Source organism: Orbicella franksi, chromosome 12 (assembly GCF_964199315.1).
Source record: "Orbicella franksi chromosome 12, jaOrbFran1.1, whole genome shotgun sequence".
NCBI lineage: Eukaryota > Metazoa > Cnidaria > Anthozoa > Scleractinia > Merulinidae > Orbicella > Orbicella franksi.
In genome coordinates this window covers 21,046,262-21,062,418 of record NC_138156.1, presented here as the reverse complement: position 1 = coordinate 21,062,418, position 16,157 = coordinate 21,046,262, and the positions used below count along the sequence as shown (strand labels likewise).

Here is a 16,157-nt window from a genome sequence, read left to right as displayed (position 1 = left end):
GGAATAAATTCACTCAATGTCAATTCGTGCTAGTTTTTTGCAGATTAGCTTGGAATTATCGACCCGCAGACGATTTAAAACAATTTTGACGTGTCGCGTTCAACCATCTTCGTGTCGTTGGAAGTCAGCAGCCGTCAATACAGATCATAAATTTGTCGTAATATGGACCGTTAAGACGTAACAATCGTAAATTTATTTAGCAAAGATGCTTTTTTCAGAAAATGACTTGAAAGAAAACCTGGTACTGTTCTGTTTTGACTTGCCAACATTTAAATTTATTTAATGTCTAGGAGAGTGCATGCATATATACATGAATATAACTTTCATGTGTGTTTTTACTGATAATCAGTCTGTTTACTATTCGTGTATGACATCAGTAGCCATATAAGGTTAAGAGCACACACAAAATATAGGACCGCAATGCACTGAAGAATCCCGGTTTGACTGGTTTAGAGCCCGGAAGGAGTACTCCCTTATTTCGGCTACACGTGGATGTACCGCTGGACAGGGTATGGTTTTTTGGCCTCGCTGTCCTGAACAGGGTATACAATTTTACTCGCCTCTGTCCTAAACAGGGTCTGAACCTGTACTTAACAGGGTATGGTATTAGGAGCCGAGAGACGTTAACCGGCCATTACAAGGTCATTATCAGTCAACATCAGATCATTTTCTGGAAAAGAATGCTATTGTTGTCGGTTAATTTTTTTTCCACTTATCAGTATTGTAACTAGCGCGCATTGACAGAATAGGTCGTACCGGTAGGTCTAGTTACTTCGTGTCTCTTTGTCCTACACAGGGTAGGGTGGGACGAGAGTTTGGACAATAAGTATTATAAGATAGCGCACTAGTCTGATCTAATTCCTATATTGAGCCATCATGAACGAAATCTATATGTACGCAAGGCCGTGTGTATATAAGATGACGTGTGCAGTTTCAATTTAGCTGCAAAATTTCCGTCGAGTTTAGTGCAAGTTCCTTTTGTTTAAGTTTCGTCAATGTGAAGATATTCTGAACGGTCCAAACTACTTCGAGCCTTTGACTTTTACCAAGCTAAGATGTTTATTTAAACTTGAGTAGGATGACTTTGTTTGTCTACATTTTCACTGAGTATTTTGACTTTGTCTGCCTAGATTTTCATTATAATCAATGCAAGGAAGCGAATTTTTCACTGGCAATTTTAGAAACCAGGTTAAGCGTTTTCGTTCAACCGTTGGTCAACTTATTGTGGCGTGTTAGGATCCTAATGACCTTTGTTTCCCTCACCGTACATTGTAAGAACTTTGTAGTCAATCAAAAATAAAACATGTTTTAGCGCCGAAGTTGTTGTCGCCATGTTATAAAAGAATTAGTTCATGCTTTTAGCTGTGCGTATATCGAGTTATGGATGCGCTTGGGAAGTTTGCAGAGCACTCAAGAAGCTAGAGTTGCTCACGGATGCCTCGAGCAACTCTAACGCTTCTTTCGTGCCTTCCAAAGTTCCCGCGTGCATCCATGACTCAATATACGCACACTAAGCTTGAATCAGTTCTTTAATATTATTATATGGCTCGTGAATTTGGAACGAAATTTTCCAATGAATGCTTATTCAATAAAGTTAAAAACGTTCGAGAGTACAGTTTTAATTTTAGCGTGCGTCAGATAATCCACGAACACACAAGAAATATATAACAAAGAAAGCACCGTAGGGATTGAAAACATTCAAGTTCATGGAAAACCTACTTTGTGAGGAATTCCTGCTATACCAGCCCATGAGTACATTGTTAACTGTGTCTTGAACATTTCCTTAACTATTAGCGCCATCATCTTGAACAGCGTCACAGTCCAGACACTCAGAGAAACTTCATCGTTGCCAAAGCCTCTGAAAACATTGCTTCTGAGTCTTGCTGTCTCTGATCTTGGTGTTGACTTACTTGTCGAACCTTTCTACATTGACCTACTCATAAAGTTGTTCCAGCGAGACAATTTGTCTGAAGCTGCATGCCTTCCGTATCTGGTTATTTGTTGTTTATTTGGTGCAGCTTCATTTTTGGGAGTCATGGCTTTAAGCACTGACAGATTTTTTGCTGTGTACCTTCATCTGAGATACCAGGAACTTATGACTCACAAGCGGGCTGTTACTGTAGTGATCTCAATATGGGTGTTCAGGGCATTTGTTTCACTGCTTTTGTCTACGCGAATATTGCTAACGTGGTGATTGGCGTTATTGGGGTAGTTTGCCTCCTAATCACATCCACGCTTTATTTTAAGATTTATAAAGGTGTGCGGCCCCCAGAAATTAAATTCAAGTGCTACAAGTACAGCAACTAGCACAGAATGGCCACAAAGCAATTGTTTTCACAGCCTTTGCAAGGTCCCCCTTGTTAATTAACATGTTTTAACAGGCTATTTACAGGCCCCCACCGCACCCGTGCAACTTCTAGGTTTTCCATTTACATGGTTTTTACATGTTTCTTACAGGCTCCCTTTCTTTCATTTACATTGTTTTTACATGTTTCTTACAGGCCCCCTTTTTTTCATTTACATGGTTTTTACATGTTTCTTACAGGCCCCCTTTTTTCATTTACATGGTTTTTACATGTTTCTTACAGACCCCCTTTTTTCATTTACATGATTTTTACAGGGTTACAAACATAACATTTCCAGACTTTTTACAGCATTCGGTTGAATTATTTACACGTTTCTCACATGGTTTAGCAAAGCAATTTACATGTTTTTTACAAAGGGAGATACTGTAAAAGTGCGTAAAATATTTTACAGGTTTTTACCTGTTCTTCAAATGATCATTGTGGACAAAGATAATGTAAATCACTATTTACAGAACATTTACATGCTGTACTAAAAGCTGTAAATTTCCTGTAATTTTATTTTACAAAACCCTAACATGTAAATTGTAATTTACAAAGAATGTAAATCAAGATTTACATACTGTAAATTAAAATTGACATGTGCATGGAAATTTTCAACTTTTCCAGTGATATTAGTCCGTCTCCGCAATCTTAGGGAGGATTCTGAAGCGGAAGTTGAATGCCTCGCTGCAAGCGTCTTAGCAAACAATTTTATCAAAGAACGTTTCCATTGGTGGATATTAAAGGACTGAGTCTTGTAAGCAGGTGATACGCGTAACGACCTTCGTTTATCTCTAATGGTGACAGTCAGTCGCTGTAAAATACATCATTAACATGTCGAGTGGTCCAAGGAGCACACGATCTAGCGAATTAAATAAATTGGACCGTTAAGATGATTTAATCAGTGATGAATCTATTTAGTTGAACTGCTATTTCAAAACTGAGCACACAAAAAAACCTGGTGTTGTTCCGTTTTGTCTCTCTAACATGTAAATTTACTAAACGTGTAGGAAAGTGTTTGGAAATGCAATTGCATATATACATGCATTTAACTTTGTTGTGTGCTTTTACTGAGTGATAATCAGTCCGTAACCGCAGACCAAACTATTTGCTCAGTTGACAGTAGGAACCTGTCGCATTTTATTCTCGTTTACAAAAAAAAGAAAAACAAACGTAAGAGTCCGGTTTGCAGATGATGTTTCTTCAGTAAAAATTCATCTGCACACACAAGTCGATTGAATTTTATTCCTACGAGATGAAAAGAGTAAATACGGAAACCTGGCAACGATATCCCGCTCCTCATATGTGTCAGGAAAAATTTGTTAAATTGAACGTATTTTTAGATGAACTGTGAGACATGTGTTTTAGACAAAGAGAGGAAACTTGAAACTTCCCAAAATGAATATTTGGTGTTTTTATGAACTCTGATAAGGTTTCAAGAATGCAGCTTCTCAGTTCTCTCGTGCGTCAGATAATCCGTGAACTTACAGAGATTATTTAATACAAGAAAAGCACCGCAGGAACCGATGAGGATATAAAGAATTATGAAAAATCCAGTTTGTGAGGAATTGGTGATATTCCAGCCCGCGAGTAGGGACAATGAAAACTTACGATCGTGGTACACTGTTAACTGTGTCTTGAACGCTATACTAACTATTACCGCCATCATCTTGAACGGCGTCACAATCCAGGCGCTAAGTAAAACTTCATTGTTACCAAAGCCTCTGAAAGTATTGCTTCTGAATCTTGCTGTCTCCGATCTTGGTGTTGGTTTACTTGTCGAACCTTTCTACTTTGGGCTACTCGTCAAGTGGTTACAGCGAGCCGATTCAACTGATGCGACATGCACCTCGTTTCTATCTACCTTATATCTATTTTCTACAGCTTCCCTGTCGGGAGTCATGGCTTTAAGCACTGACAGATTCCTTGCTATTCATCTCCACCTCAGATACCAGGAACTTGTGACTCACAAGCGAGTTGTTGCTGTGGTGATCTCAATATGGGTGTTCAGTGCATTTCTTTCGTTAGTTCACTTGTGGGTCTCCCGGAATATTTTTTACATGTTGGTTGCCATTATTGGAGTAGTTTACCTCGTTTTCTCAGCGATGTTTTATTCCAAGATTTATTTTGCCGTGCGGCGCCACAGATATCAAGTTCAAGCCCAGCAAGTGGCACAGAATGACCAGCTAGCAAATGCTGCTAGGTTGAGAAAATCTGCAGTCGCTGTATTTTACGTCTATCTAGTGTTTTTGCTTTGTTATCTCCCGAAGAGTTGTAGTTTAGCTGTCGTTGTAATCTCTGACTTCGGTCCCAGTGTAACAGTTTTTTCCAGTGCTGCGACGACCTTGTTATTGCTCAATTCGTCCTTAAACCCTGTTATTTACTGCTGGAGGATGAGACACATTCGAAGAGCTGTCTTGGATGTTGTGCGAAATATATTTCCAGGTCACAACTAAAGAAAGATTTAGTGAATAACGGTAGAGAAGCTAGGGGTAGTCGGTTAATTTTGTGGTATACCAGTATAGATAGATAAGACCACTGCGCAATCAAGCGCGTTCTGGCTTCGTTTACAAAACAGAGCTAAACCGCCCAGTCCTGTAACATTAATCAACGTAAAATGAAAATATCGCCGTATATGAATGACCGAAAACCTCTCGTACCCGGCTTTTAAAGTTTGTACGTTGTAGATCAAATAAGCTTAGCACGTTAACCTTTTAAATTCATCTTTGAACTCTATTAATTAACAGTGGAAGATGAGCTACAGTCGGCGCACTGTCATGGACAGCCTGCAAAATATATCTCCAAAGAAGCACTGGATAAGGAGAATGAATGCATGAGACCAGGGTCCTGTTGTTCAAAGTGCAGATAACGCTATCTGATGCCGGGGTAATTGTTACCCCCAAAAAATATACGCTGTTCCCCCTTTGAACAACTGGGGCCGGATGAATAACATGATTCGATAACTTTTTAATAGAGTTCCTTGAGGCATTTGTTAAATTGATTCTGTCACTTGTTATAATTTTCTTACTTTAACGCCTGGTAACCAACTACTACTATATAATAGTCAGTCACCGCAATCTTAGAGAGGATTCTGAAGCGGAAGTTGAATATTTTGCTGCAAGGGTCTTAGCAAGACTGTTGAAAGAGAACGTTTTTATTGGTGCAAATTAAAAGATCAGCTGTACGGACTATTGAAAGAAGGTAGTCTGTATTACGAGGAATAAATTCACTCAATGTCAATTCGTGCTAGTTTTTTGCAGATTAGCTTGGAATTATCGACCCGCAGACGATTTAAAACAATTTTGACGTGTCGCGTTCAACCATCTTCGTGTCGATGGAAGTCCGTCAGTAGCCGTTAATACAGATCATAAATTTGTCGTAATATGGACCGTTAAGACGTAACAATCGTGAATTTATTTAGCAAAGATGCTTTTTTTAGAAAATGACTTGAAAGAAAACCTGGTATTGTTCTGTTTTGACTTGCCAACATTTAAATTTATTTAATGTCTAGGAGAGTGCATGCATATATACATGAATATAACTTTCATGTGTGTTTTTACTGATAATCAGTCTGTTTACTATTCGTGTATGACATCAGTAGCCATATAAGGTTAAGAGAACAGGCAAAATATAGGACCGCAGTGCACTGAAGAATCCCGGTTTGACTGGTTTAGAGCCCGGGGGAGTACTCCCTTATTTCGGCTACACGTGGATGTACCGCTGGACAGGGTATGGTTTTTTGGCCTCGCTGTCCTGAACAGGGTATACAATTTTACTCGCCTCTGTCCTAAACAGGGTCTGAACCTGTACTTAACAGGGTATGGTATTAGGAGCCGAGAGGCGTTAACCGGCCATTACAAGGTCATTATCAGTCAACATCAGATCATTTTCTGGACAAGAATGCTATTGTTGTCGGTTAATTTTTTTTTCCACTTATCAGTATTATAACTAGCGCGCATTGACAGAATAGGTCGTACCGGTAGGTCTAGTTACTTCGTGTCTCTTTGTCCTACACAGGGTAGGGTGGGACGAGAGTTTGGACAATAAGTATTATAAGATAGCGCACTAGTCTGATCTAATTCCTATATCGAGCCATCATGAACGAAATCTCTATGTACGCAAGGCCGTGTGTATATAAGATGACGTGTGCAGTTTCAATTTAGCTGCAAAATTTCCGTCGAGTTTAGTGCAAGTTCCTTTTGTTTAAGTTTCGTCAATGTGAAGATATTCTGAACGGTCCAAACTACTTCGAGCCTTTGACTTTTACCAAGCTAAGATGTTTATTTAAACTTGAGTAGGATGACTTTGTTTGTCTACATTTTCACTGAGTATTTTGACTTTGTCTGCCTAGATTTTCATTATAATCAATGCAAGGAAGCGAATTTTTCACTGGCAATTTTAGAAACCAGGTTAAGCGTTTTCGTTCAACCGTTGGTCAACTTATTGTGGCGTGTTAGGATCCTAATGACCTTTGTTTCCCTCACCGTACATTGTAAGAACTTTGTAGTCAATCAAAAATAAAACATGTTTTAGCGCCGAAGTTGTTGTCGCCATGTTATAAAAGAATTAGTTCATGCTTTTAGCTGTGCGTATATCGAGTTATGGATGCGCTTGGGAAGTTTGGAGAGCACTCAAGAAGCTAGAGTTGCTCTCGGATGCCTCGAGCAACTCTAACGCTTCTTTCGTGCCTTCCAAAGTTCCCGCGTGCATCCATGACTCAATATACGCACACTAAGCTTGAATCAGTTCTTTAATATTATTATATGGCTCGTGAATTTGGAACGAAATTTTCCAATGAATGCTTATTCAATAAAGTTAAAAACGTTCGAGAGTACAGTTTTAATTTTAGCGTGCGTCAGATAATCCACGAACACACAAGAAATATATAACAAAGAAAGCACCGTAGGGATTGAAAACATTCAAGTTCATGGAAAACCTACTTTGTGAGGAATTCCTGCTATACCAGCCCATGAGTACATTGTTAACTGTGTCTTGAACATTTCCTTAACTATTAGCGCCATCATCTTGAACAGCGTCACAGTCCAGACACTCAGAGAAACTTCATCGTTGCCAAAGCCTCTGAAAACATTGCTTCTGAGTCTTGCTGTCTCTGATCTTGGTGTTGACTTACTTGTCGAACCTTTCTACATTGACCTACTCATAAAGTTGTTCCAGCGAGACAATTTGTCTGAAGCTGCATGCCTTCCGTATCTGGTTATTTGTTGTTTATTTGGTGCAGCTTCATTTTTGGGAGTCATGGCTTTAAGCACTGACAGATTCTTTGCTGTGTACCTTCATCTGAGATACCAGGAACTTATGACTCACAAGCGGGCTGTTACTGTAGTGATCTCAATATGGGTGTTCAGGGCATTTGTTTCACTGCTTTTGTCTACGCGAATATTGCTAACGTGGTGATTGGCGTTATTGGGGTAGTTTGCCTCCTAATCACATCCACGCTTTATTTTAAGATTTATAAAGGTGTGCGGGCCCCAGAAATTAAATTCAAGCGCTACAAGTACAGCAACTAGCACAGAATGGCCACAAAGCAAATGCTACTAGGCTGAGAAAATCTGCGGTCGGTGTGTTTTACGTCTATTTGGCGTTTTGGCTTTGTTATCTTCCCCATTTTTGTAGTTTTGCTGCCGTTTTTAGCTTAGATTTAAGCAGCGGTGTAAAAACCTTTTACCTTTTTTCAACCACCTTGGTATTACTCAATTCATCGTTAACCTCTGTTATTTACTGCTGGGAGATGAGATACATTCGAAACGCTGTCCTGGACATACTGCGACATGTATTGTCAAGTGACAACTAAGAACAAATTTAAGGTGGCTCTGAACCCACACTGCAGAATGTTTTTAAATTTTGCAAAAAGTTTCATCTTATCATGCTTATCACAATTCGATAATAAAAAATGGGGGTCACCGAGCTCGTTTTTGAGTTATAAGCGCTTAAAGCTAAAATTAAGGGTCTTTATAGCAGGTCATATTGTTGCTATGGTAATGTGTTATATAAAATGGATAACTGCAACTTGTTTACCAATGATTGGGCATTTGTGTGATACCATTATTACAGCATCACTTGTTAAACAGTGGTAGTATTCATCCTTCAAAGTATAGCTGTTAGAAAAAAGCTGGAAACTGTTGCCAGTCTCTAAAGATAATCGTGACCTTGACGGTGTTTGGATATCTGATCTTAATTAGCACATATTTTTACGATTTTATTTCTCTTTTTTCTCGTTAGTTTTAATTTCGATTGAGAATATATATCACACCTTTTAAGGTTCCTATAATTAATGTGAGAACTCTGATACAGCATCCTCTCGCTCTGATACTGGTGCCCTTTAAGGGGCTTTTACTTAATGTGCCATCCGCTATTCTTCCTTAAATCAAACAGTCCAGTTTTCCGTTGCAGCTCTTCGAAACGGAAAAGCTGTTGGTAAGGTCGCCGATGGTTTCCAGACCGTGGTTGTTCTTTAAGTGCTTGCCGATTGCAATACGTTGAAATAAGTGTCGGCTGGTGTAGCCGACATTTTCTGCATCACACAGATCATATTGATAATTATACACAACGCATTGTTGGCTAATTATAGGTAGTTTGGGCTCACACATCTTTAGGTCTTCACATATTTTGCGACTCTTGAACGCCAGGTTGAAGAGTGTGATCAATTTTGCTGCTTAGATCTGACAATTGCCTTTTCAATGCGTCAGCTGACTTTTGACCTTTAAAAGGCAAAACCACTCAATGAACCGCATTTTCGTTAGTGAATAATCGAGCTTGCACTCCAGGGTTTTCAGTCCCCACTGAGGTGACAAAGTGAGAGATAGCGACGGTGAAATTGATGAAGCTGTCAGGGTACTTGAGGTTAGTAAACGTCATCTTGAAATGATCACATTCAGAGTTGAAAGACTTCCATGTGGACGACAGGTGAAACGCACGATATAACATGGTCTTGAGTAGCGATCGCTTGTACTTTTTATCGACGTGGCTTTGGTGGTGAAAAGTTAAAACTCTTTTATATATATATATAAAAATGTGTTTTATAAAAATATTTTAAGAATAAACACGAGACTGAGATTTTGAAAAGAATATAATTTTGTTTGTTGAAAATTTGTAAATATGATATAATTACATTTTTTTAAGTAAACCGTATAAAATTCTTCTTTTCTCTTAAGGGCAAAACTAGCCAAAAAACAACAAAAAACAGCACTAGCCGTATGTTCGATGCTAATAAAATTTCTGCAAGAAGTTATCAGTGTGATATCAGACTTTATTGTCAAGCTCCAAAATTTACACCCACAAATGAAATCTGTATGTCGCTCTTTTATTCCTTTTATTCCGGAGATACCTGCACGTAGGTTATCTTAATAAACAATTTTCTTTATGTTTCGATAAATATAAAATACCATCCAATAAGAAGAACCGCTGTGGACAGAATCTATTTAACTATTGAATAATTTTTGACGGATAAGGTTTAAAAGCCGTTAAGTTAATGCGTCATTAAAGTTCGTCGAAATTTTTAAAATAACGCGGTCATTGTAATTGAGACAAAATATCTATTTCGGGATTTTTTAATTCTCTGTCTTTGTTTAAACCAGATGTCTTACATGTCATCTGAAAAGTGAACTTTTTCTTGCCCTACACATCTAAGGAGAAGGAAATCGTTGATCATATCCTTTTGCAAATTATAATATCAATATAATGATATTAAAATATATATTTTTATTAAAGAGTAGCAGGGCATACATAATATATCTCGCAGTATGTCTGTGACAGCGCTTCGAATGTGTCATCTTACAGCGGTACATTGTAGGTTTAAAGATGAGTTCAATAGTATAGGGGTTGCAAAATTTGTTAATTATAAAACTTTTTCAGTCACAGAGCCGTTTTTGAATTATAGGCACTTAAAGCTAAAATTGAGGGTGTTTTAACAGGCCGTATTATTGCTATGGTAACCTATTACGCCATTAAGGTTACCACATATTGTTCAACAATGATTGGTCGATGACGTGATACCTATATTGCAGCATCTCTTGATAAAGAGTGGTAATACTGAAACGTGAAAGTATAATTGCTAGTAAGGGCTTCAAACTGTTAACAGCCACCTTAAATTTCATCCTAATTATCATAAAGCCGTCATCACAAGAGAAAATGCCTGTCAAAACCTGATATCGGGCATTTCACGAGAAAAATTAGCTTTGTTCAATAAACGTTTAGCCTGACACAAAAAGAAACAGAAAATCGTTGATATATTGGCTGTTTTTGCTCTTCTCATCACATGTAACCCTAAATTTCCGTCGATTTCGGTTTGAAATGTATTTTTGCCGATGAGTGTGCCTTCATCCATCTGCAAACCTTCATCATAAATGTCACCAACCTTTAATTTTTTCGTTTATAAATTGGAATATGGTGAGTCAGATTCCAACTGCCGAATGAGTCAAAATGGTTTTGTTAAATCAATATCTTCTCCTTCATTTCAAGCCAATCAATCAAATTATAGGTGGCGATGTGGGCTTAGTGCGCAAGCGCAACAAATTTCTAAAAAAAAAGAACACCAAAAGAGGAAGGCCAACGTTGTCCCATACAATAGGCCATGAAAACCTGTTCAATGGAAAGTTTATTACCGTTATGAATCGATTTCACGCCGTCCTTCTATTAAGCGCCCTTTCTCAAATAAGCGCTCCCCTCGATCGCGAGTGCCGTTTCATAAGAAGTGCCCATATTCCATTAAGCGCCCCTTCCAATAAGCGCCGCCATGGCGGCGAAATCGACATTCGATTACACGAATGCATCAAGAAGTCTGCTTTGTCATGTGAATTATCAAAGCCCCTGTTGTTACAGCTATTCATCGTCATCATTATCATCGTCATCGTCATCATCATCGTCATCGTCATCGTCATCATCATTATCGTCATCGTCATCATCATCGTCATCATCATCATCGTCATCGTCATCGTCATCATCATCATCATCGTCGTCATCATCATCATCGTCATTTTATTTAGTAATGCAGGTTACAAAAATGCCAAAAATGTAATACAGTTGTATACGAAGGCGGATGAACACGACTCTTCAAAATTGTCTTATTACGTTCGTTGTTCGATAAATGAAACGGAACGTGAGTGAATTTATTCCTCGTTGTCTAGATGACCTGCTTGTGGCAGCCAGTCTTATAATTTGCACTAGTAAAATCGTGCTTTAATAAATGTTAAATGATGGACTTACAATTGAGTTCTTTTTCATGAACAAAAGCATTACGCGCTGGATCACGTAGTGGGTTTGTCTTTCAAAAATTCTCTGATACTCCCGGGTCCCCAATTCCATTCAATGTTGTGTAGGTGCTGTGGTCTGTGCAGTCTAAGAACTAGAAAAATCCAACCTCGTTCCCAGGGTCTCTCATCTTACCGCCCCCTGGAGAAAATCACCTGCAAACCATTGACATGAACGTTGACGGACTTTTTCACATTATAAATTATAATTATATTATTAAATTATAAATTATAAATTAAAACACGACGAGTAAGAAATGGCTTTTTTATTTAAATCCTTGAGTTCACAGGAGTTTGCTGAAGGCGACGCTATAAATTTCTAAAACAGCAAAACCAGCATTCTCCTATCACAGCCATGCAACTTTTTACATGTTCAATGCAATGTTTATCGTGTGGCTCTAAAACAATGTTTATTGTGTGGCTCTTTTAGGACATCACTGGCGAGCTAATTCATGATACATCTACATTTAACTCAAATCTTATTCTAGCTTTCGTAACTAGCAGAATTTCGAACGTTAGTGCACGGCAAAGTTAAACAACATATGTGTTCATTATCATGTTTTTCAAGCCAGTTTCCAAGAAAAACATTCCCCAGTCAAAACGGCCAACAGACTCTAATTCGAATGTGACGCCTTTACTCAGCTGTGACTTGGAAGGACATTTCGCAGTATGTCCATGACAGCATGTCGAATGTGTCTCATCTTCCAGCAATAAATAACATAAATGACAAAAACTTTCACACCAGTACTAAATTCAGAGATTGCCATAACGGCAAAACTACAAAAGTTCGGCAAATATCATTTTTAAAGATGTAAGTATATGCAAACTGTTCTGACTGCAGATTTTCGTAGCCTGGCAGCTTTTGCTATTTCGCCATGTGCTTGCAAGGCATGAATTTGATTTCTGTGCCGCCGTACGGTTAAAAAGGATGAAGCGAGAGAATAAATCGTCATCATAAGATTTATTCCCCTTGTAATCCCTCTCGAGTTATTTTTAGATCTTCCTTCGGTTTCGAACATCCCAGAAGGACCTAGAAATAATCAATCCTGCTGCTCGTGCGGACAGCGTAATCGGCTTTACACTCGTTTCCATCCTCCACGAAAACATCCACACTACACGGGTGGTAACATTCGTGAAAGACCTGGGTACAATGTCTAAAAATAAGTTGAGTATGTGGGTTAACTCTTTTCCCCTCATCCTCTCTTGCCCGACGCAGAAAATAAAAATATACAAAACAGGGACAGTTGTTTGCTTGACATTTTTAGGAGATGGTTTACCTTTGAAACACCTCTTGTGTCCCTTAAGGCTGAAAGACTTACCTTGGAAATCCAGCTGTGGTAAGGTCATCTGAAAACAAATCCAACATGAAGTTTAAAGTTTCGCGTCTATAATCTGGGTATTTTCAAAACATGGAGACTCAACTCTGTCCTTCTTAAGATCCTTTGATCATCTTTAAAAGATCCTTACATCTTAGGATCCTTGACACCGGTCTTCGGTTTTGACGGGTCGTTATAACCACTCTTTATCACTTGATGCTACAATCAAGGTATCAAAAAACTGCCCAATCATTGATGAACACGTTGTTATCATTTTCGTGATACAATAGGTTACCATAGCAACAGTATTACCCGCTAAAAACGCCCTTGGTTGCAGCTTTAGGGACTTATAATTCAAAACGGCACGGTGAATTTTTTTTTATATTTAATATCAAATTTTAATAAGCATGATAAGACGCAACTTTTGGCAACGTTTTAAAAAAAAATCTGTACATAGGGTTCAGAGCCACCTTAAATTTTCAAAACTTTGATGTGGCTGGTATGAAAACCTTTTTAATTCATCTTACAACTACCGGGCTTGGAACCCAGTTATACAACGCTGGAAGATAAGACACATACTGCGAAATATATCTCCAAATTAAAACTGAATGAGTCGAGTAGATGCATGGGACCAGAGTGTAGTTGTTCAAAGTACAGTTAACGCTATCTGATGGATAAGTGTTGCCAAACCAAACTACGCTATCCACCCTTTGAATAACTGGGGCCAGATATATATAAATTGCAAGTTTTCTTGAACCTTTTAACAGAGTTGCTTGAATGCATTTGCTAAATTGGTATTGTTAGTTGTTATATTTCTCTTATTTTAACCTCTATTAAACCCAACAGTGCCATATATTAGTCGGTCTCCGCAATCTTAAGGAGGATTCTGAAGCGGAAGTTGAACTCTTTGCTGCAAGCTTCTTAGCAAGCTATTTTATTAAAGAACGTTTCCATTGGTGCATAGTAAAGGACTGAGTATTGTAAGCAGGTGATACGCGTAACGACCTTCGTTTATGTCTAATGATGACAGTCAGTCGCTGCAAAATACATCATCAGCATGTGGAGTGGTCCAACGAGCACTCGATCCAGCGAATGACATAAAATGGACCGTTAAGATGACTTAATCATGAATCGACTTAGTTAAACTGCTATTTTAAAACTGAGCACACACAAAAAAACCTGGTGTTGTTCCGTTTTGTCTCGCTAACATGTAAATTTATTAAACGTCTAGGAAAGTGTTTGAAAATGCAACTGCATATATATATATATATATATATATATATATATATATATATATATATATATATATATATATATGTATACACATGCACTTAACTTTGTTGTGTGCTTTTACTGATAATCAGTCCGTAACCGCAGACCAGACTATTTGCTCAGTTGACAGTAGGAACCTGTCGTATCTTATTCATATTTACTAAAAAACAAACTTAAGATTCCGGGTTGCAGGTGATGCTTCTTCGATAAAAATTGAATGTATTCCTACGAGATGAAAAAAGTAAAAACGGAAACGTGTTAACCATTTCCCGCTCGTTAAATTTGTCAGGAAAAATTTTTCAAATTAACTTATTTTTCTATTTTTCAGATGAATTGTGAGACCTGTTTTTTTTGACAAAGAGAGGAAATTTGAAACTTCCCAAAATGAATATTTGGTGTTATAATGACGGCTTTATGAGAATTTTGATGAACTTTGATAAGGTTTCAAGTTCGCAGCTTCTCAGATCTCTTGTGCATCAGATAATTCGTGAACTCAAACAGATTATTTAAAGCAAGAAAAGCAGCGTAGGAACTGAGGATATAAAGGATTATGAAAAATCCGTTTTGTGAGAAATTGGTGATATTCCAGCCCGCGAGTAGAGAGAATGAAAACTTACGTTCATGGTACACCGTTAACTGTATCTTGAACGCTTTCCTAACTATTAGCGCCATCATCTTGAACAGCGTCACAATCCAGGCGCTACGAAAGACTTCATCGTTACCAACGCCTCTAAAACCATTGCTTCTGAATCTTGCTGTCTCCGATCTTGGTGTTGGTTTACTTGTCGAACCTTTCTACTTTGGGCTACTCGTCAAGTGGTTACAGCGAGACGATTCAACTGATGCGACATGCACCTCGTTTCTCTCTTCCTCATATTTATTTTCTTTAGCTTCCTTTTCGGGAGTCATGGCACTAAGCGTGGAAAGATTCCTTGCTGTGCACCTCCATCTCAGATACCAGGAACTTGTGACTCACAAGCGAGTTGTTGTTGTGGTGATCTCAATATGGGTGTTCAGTGCATTTCTTTCGTTATTTTACTTGTGGGTCTCACGGAATATTTTTTACGCGTTGATTGCCATTATTGGAGTAGTTTACCTCGTTTTCTCAGCGATGCTTCATTTCAAGATTTATTTTGCCGTGCGGCGCCACAGAATTCAAGTTCACGCCCTACAAGTGGCACAGAATGACCAGCTAGCAAATGCTGCTAGGTTGAGAAAATCTGCAGTCGGTGTGTTTTACGTCTATCTGGTGTTCTTGCTTTGTTATCTTCCGAAGATCTGTAGTTTTGCTGTCGTTGTAGTCTCTGACTTTAGTCCCGGTGTAAAAGTTTTAGTCAGTTTTTCGACGACCTTGTTATTTCTCAATTCGTCATTAAACCCTGTTATTTACTGCTGGAAGATGAGACACATTCGACGCGCTGTCTTGGACATTGTGCGAAATATATTTCCAAGTCACAACTAAGGAAAGCTTTAGTGAATGGCGGTGAAAAAGCTAGGGGTAGTCAGTTAATTCTTGGCACTTTTTGAAAGGCCTGAGAGCTACTTTTGTGGTTTAGCAGTATATATAGATAAGACTACTGCGCAATCAAGCGCGTTCTGGCTTTGTTTACAAAACAGCTAAACCGCTCAGTCCTTTAACATTTATCAAAGGAAAATGAAAATATGGCCCTATATGAATGAACAAAAACCTCTCGTAACCGGCTTTTAAAGTTTGTGCGTTACAGAACAGATAAGCTTAGCACGTTAACCTTTTAAATTCATCTTTGAACTCTATTATTTAACAGTGGAAGATGAGCTACAGTCGGCACACTATCATGGACAGCCTGCAATATATATCTCCAAAGAAGCACTGGATAAGGAGAGTGAATGCATGAGACCAGGGTCCTGTTGTTCAAAGTGCGCATAACGCTATTATGATGCCGGGGTAATTGTTGCCAAAAAAAAAAAAATAGACGCTA

General features: G+C 38.4%; 2 protein-coding genes and 2 pseudogenes across 3 annotated transcripts in view; 3 read left to right on the top strand and 1 right to left on the bottom strand.

Annotated features, from left to right (window-relative positions):
* Positions 1 to 3,686: 3,686 nt before the first annotated feature.
* On the top strand, positions 3,687 to 5,000 carry LOC145462748 (melanocortin receptor 3-like). Its single transcript, XM_081446340.1, has one exon. The coding sequence runs from the start codon at positions 3,890 to 3,892 to the stop codon at positions 4,799 to 4,801; it is 912 nt and encodes a 303-aa protein (XP_081302466.1). The 5' UTR covers positions 3,687 to 3,889; the 3' UTR covers positions 4,802 to 5,000.
* Positions 5,001 to 6,809: 1,809 nt separating this feature from the next.
* LOC145463643 (melanocortin receptor 3-like) lies at positions 6,810 to 8,157 on the top strand (annotated as a pseudogene).
* Positions 8,158 to 10,888: 2,731 nt separating this feature from the next.
* Positions 10,889 to 16,157, bottom strand: part of LOC145462747 (melanocortin receptor 4-like) — a 53,855-nt pseudogene continuing 48,586 nt past the window's right edge. The window contains exon 2 of the transcript XR_014041250.1: positions 10,889 to 11,493. The product of XR_014041250.1 is annotated as a melanocortin receptor 4-like (transcript). The remainder of the gene's footprint in view (positions 11,494 to 16,157) is intronic.
* On the top strand, positions 14,403 to 15,729 carry LOC145462749 (octopamine receptor beta-1R-like). The gene has a single exon (XM_081446341.1). It carries the CDS (start codon positions 14,750 to 14,752, stop codon positions 15,659 to 15,661), a length of 912 nt encoding a protein of 303 aa, XP_081302467.1. The 5' UTR covers positions 14,403 to 14,749; the 3' UTR covers positions 15,662 to 15,729.

Bases quoted from the DNA above. Each gene is read 5' to 3' on its own strand.
- LOC145462749 (XM_081446341.1), top strand. From the start codon at position 14,750: ATGAAAAATCCGTTTTGTGAGAAATTGGTGATATTCCAGCCCGCGAGT.
- LOC145462748 (XM_081446340.1), top strand. From the start codon at position 3,890: ATGAAAAATCCAGTTTGTGAGGAATTGGTGATATTCCAGCCCGCGAGT.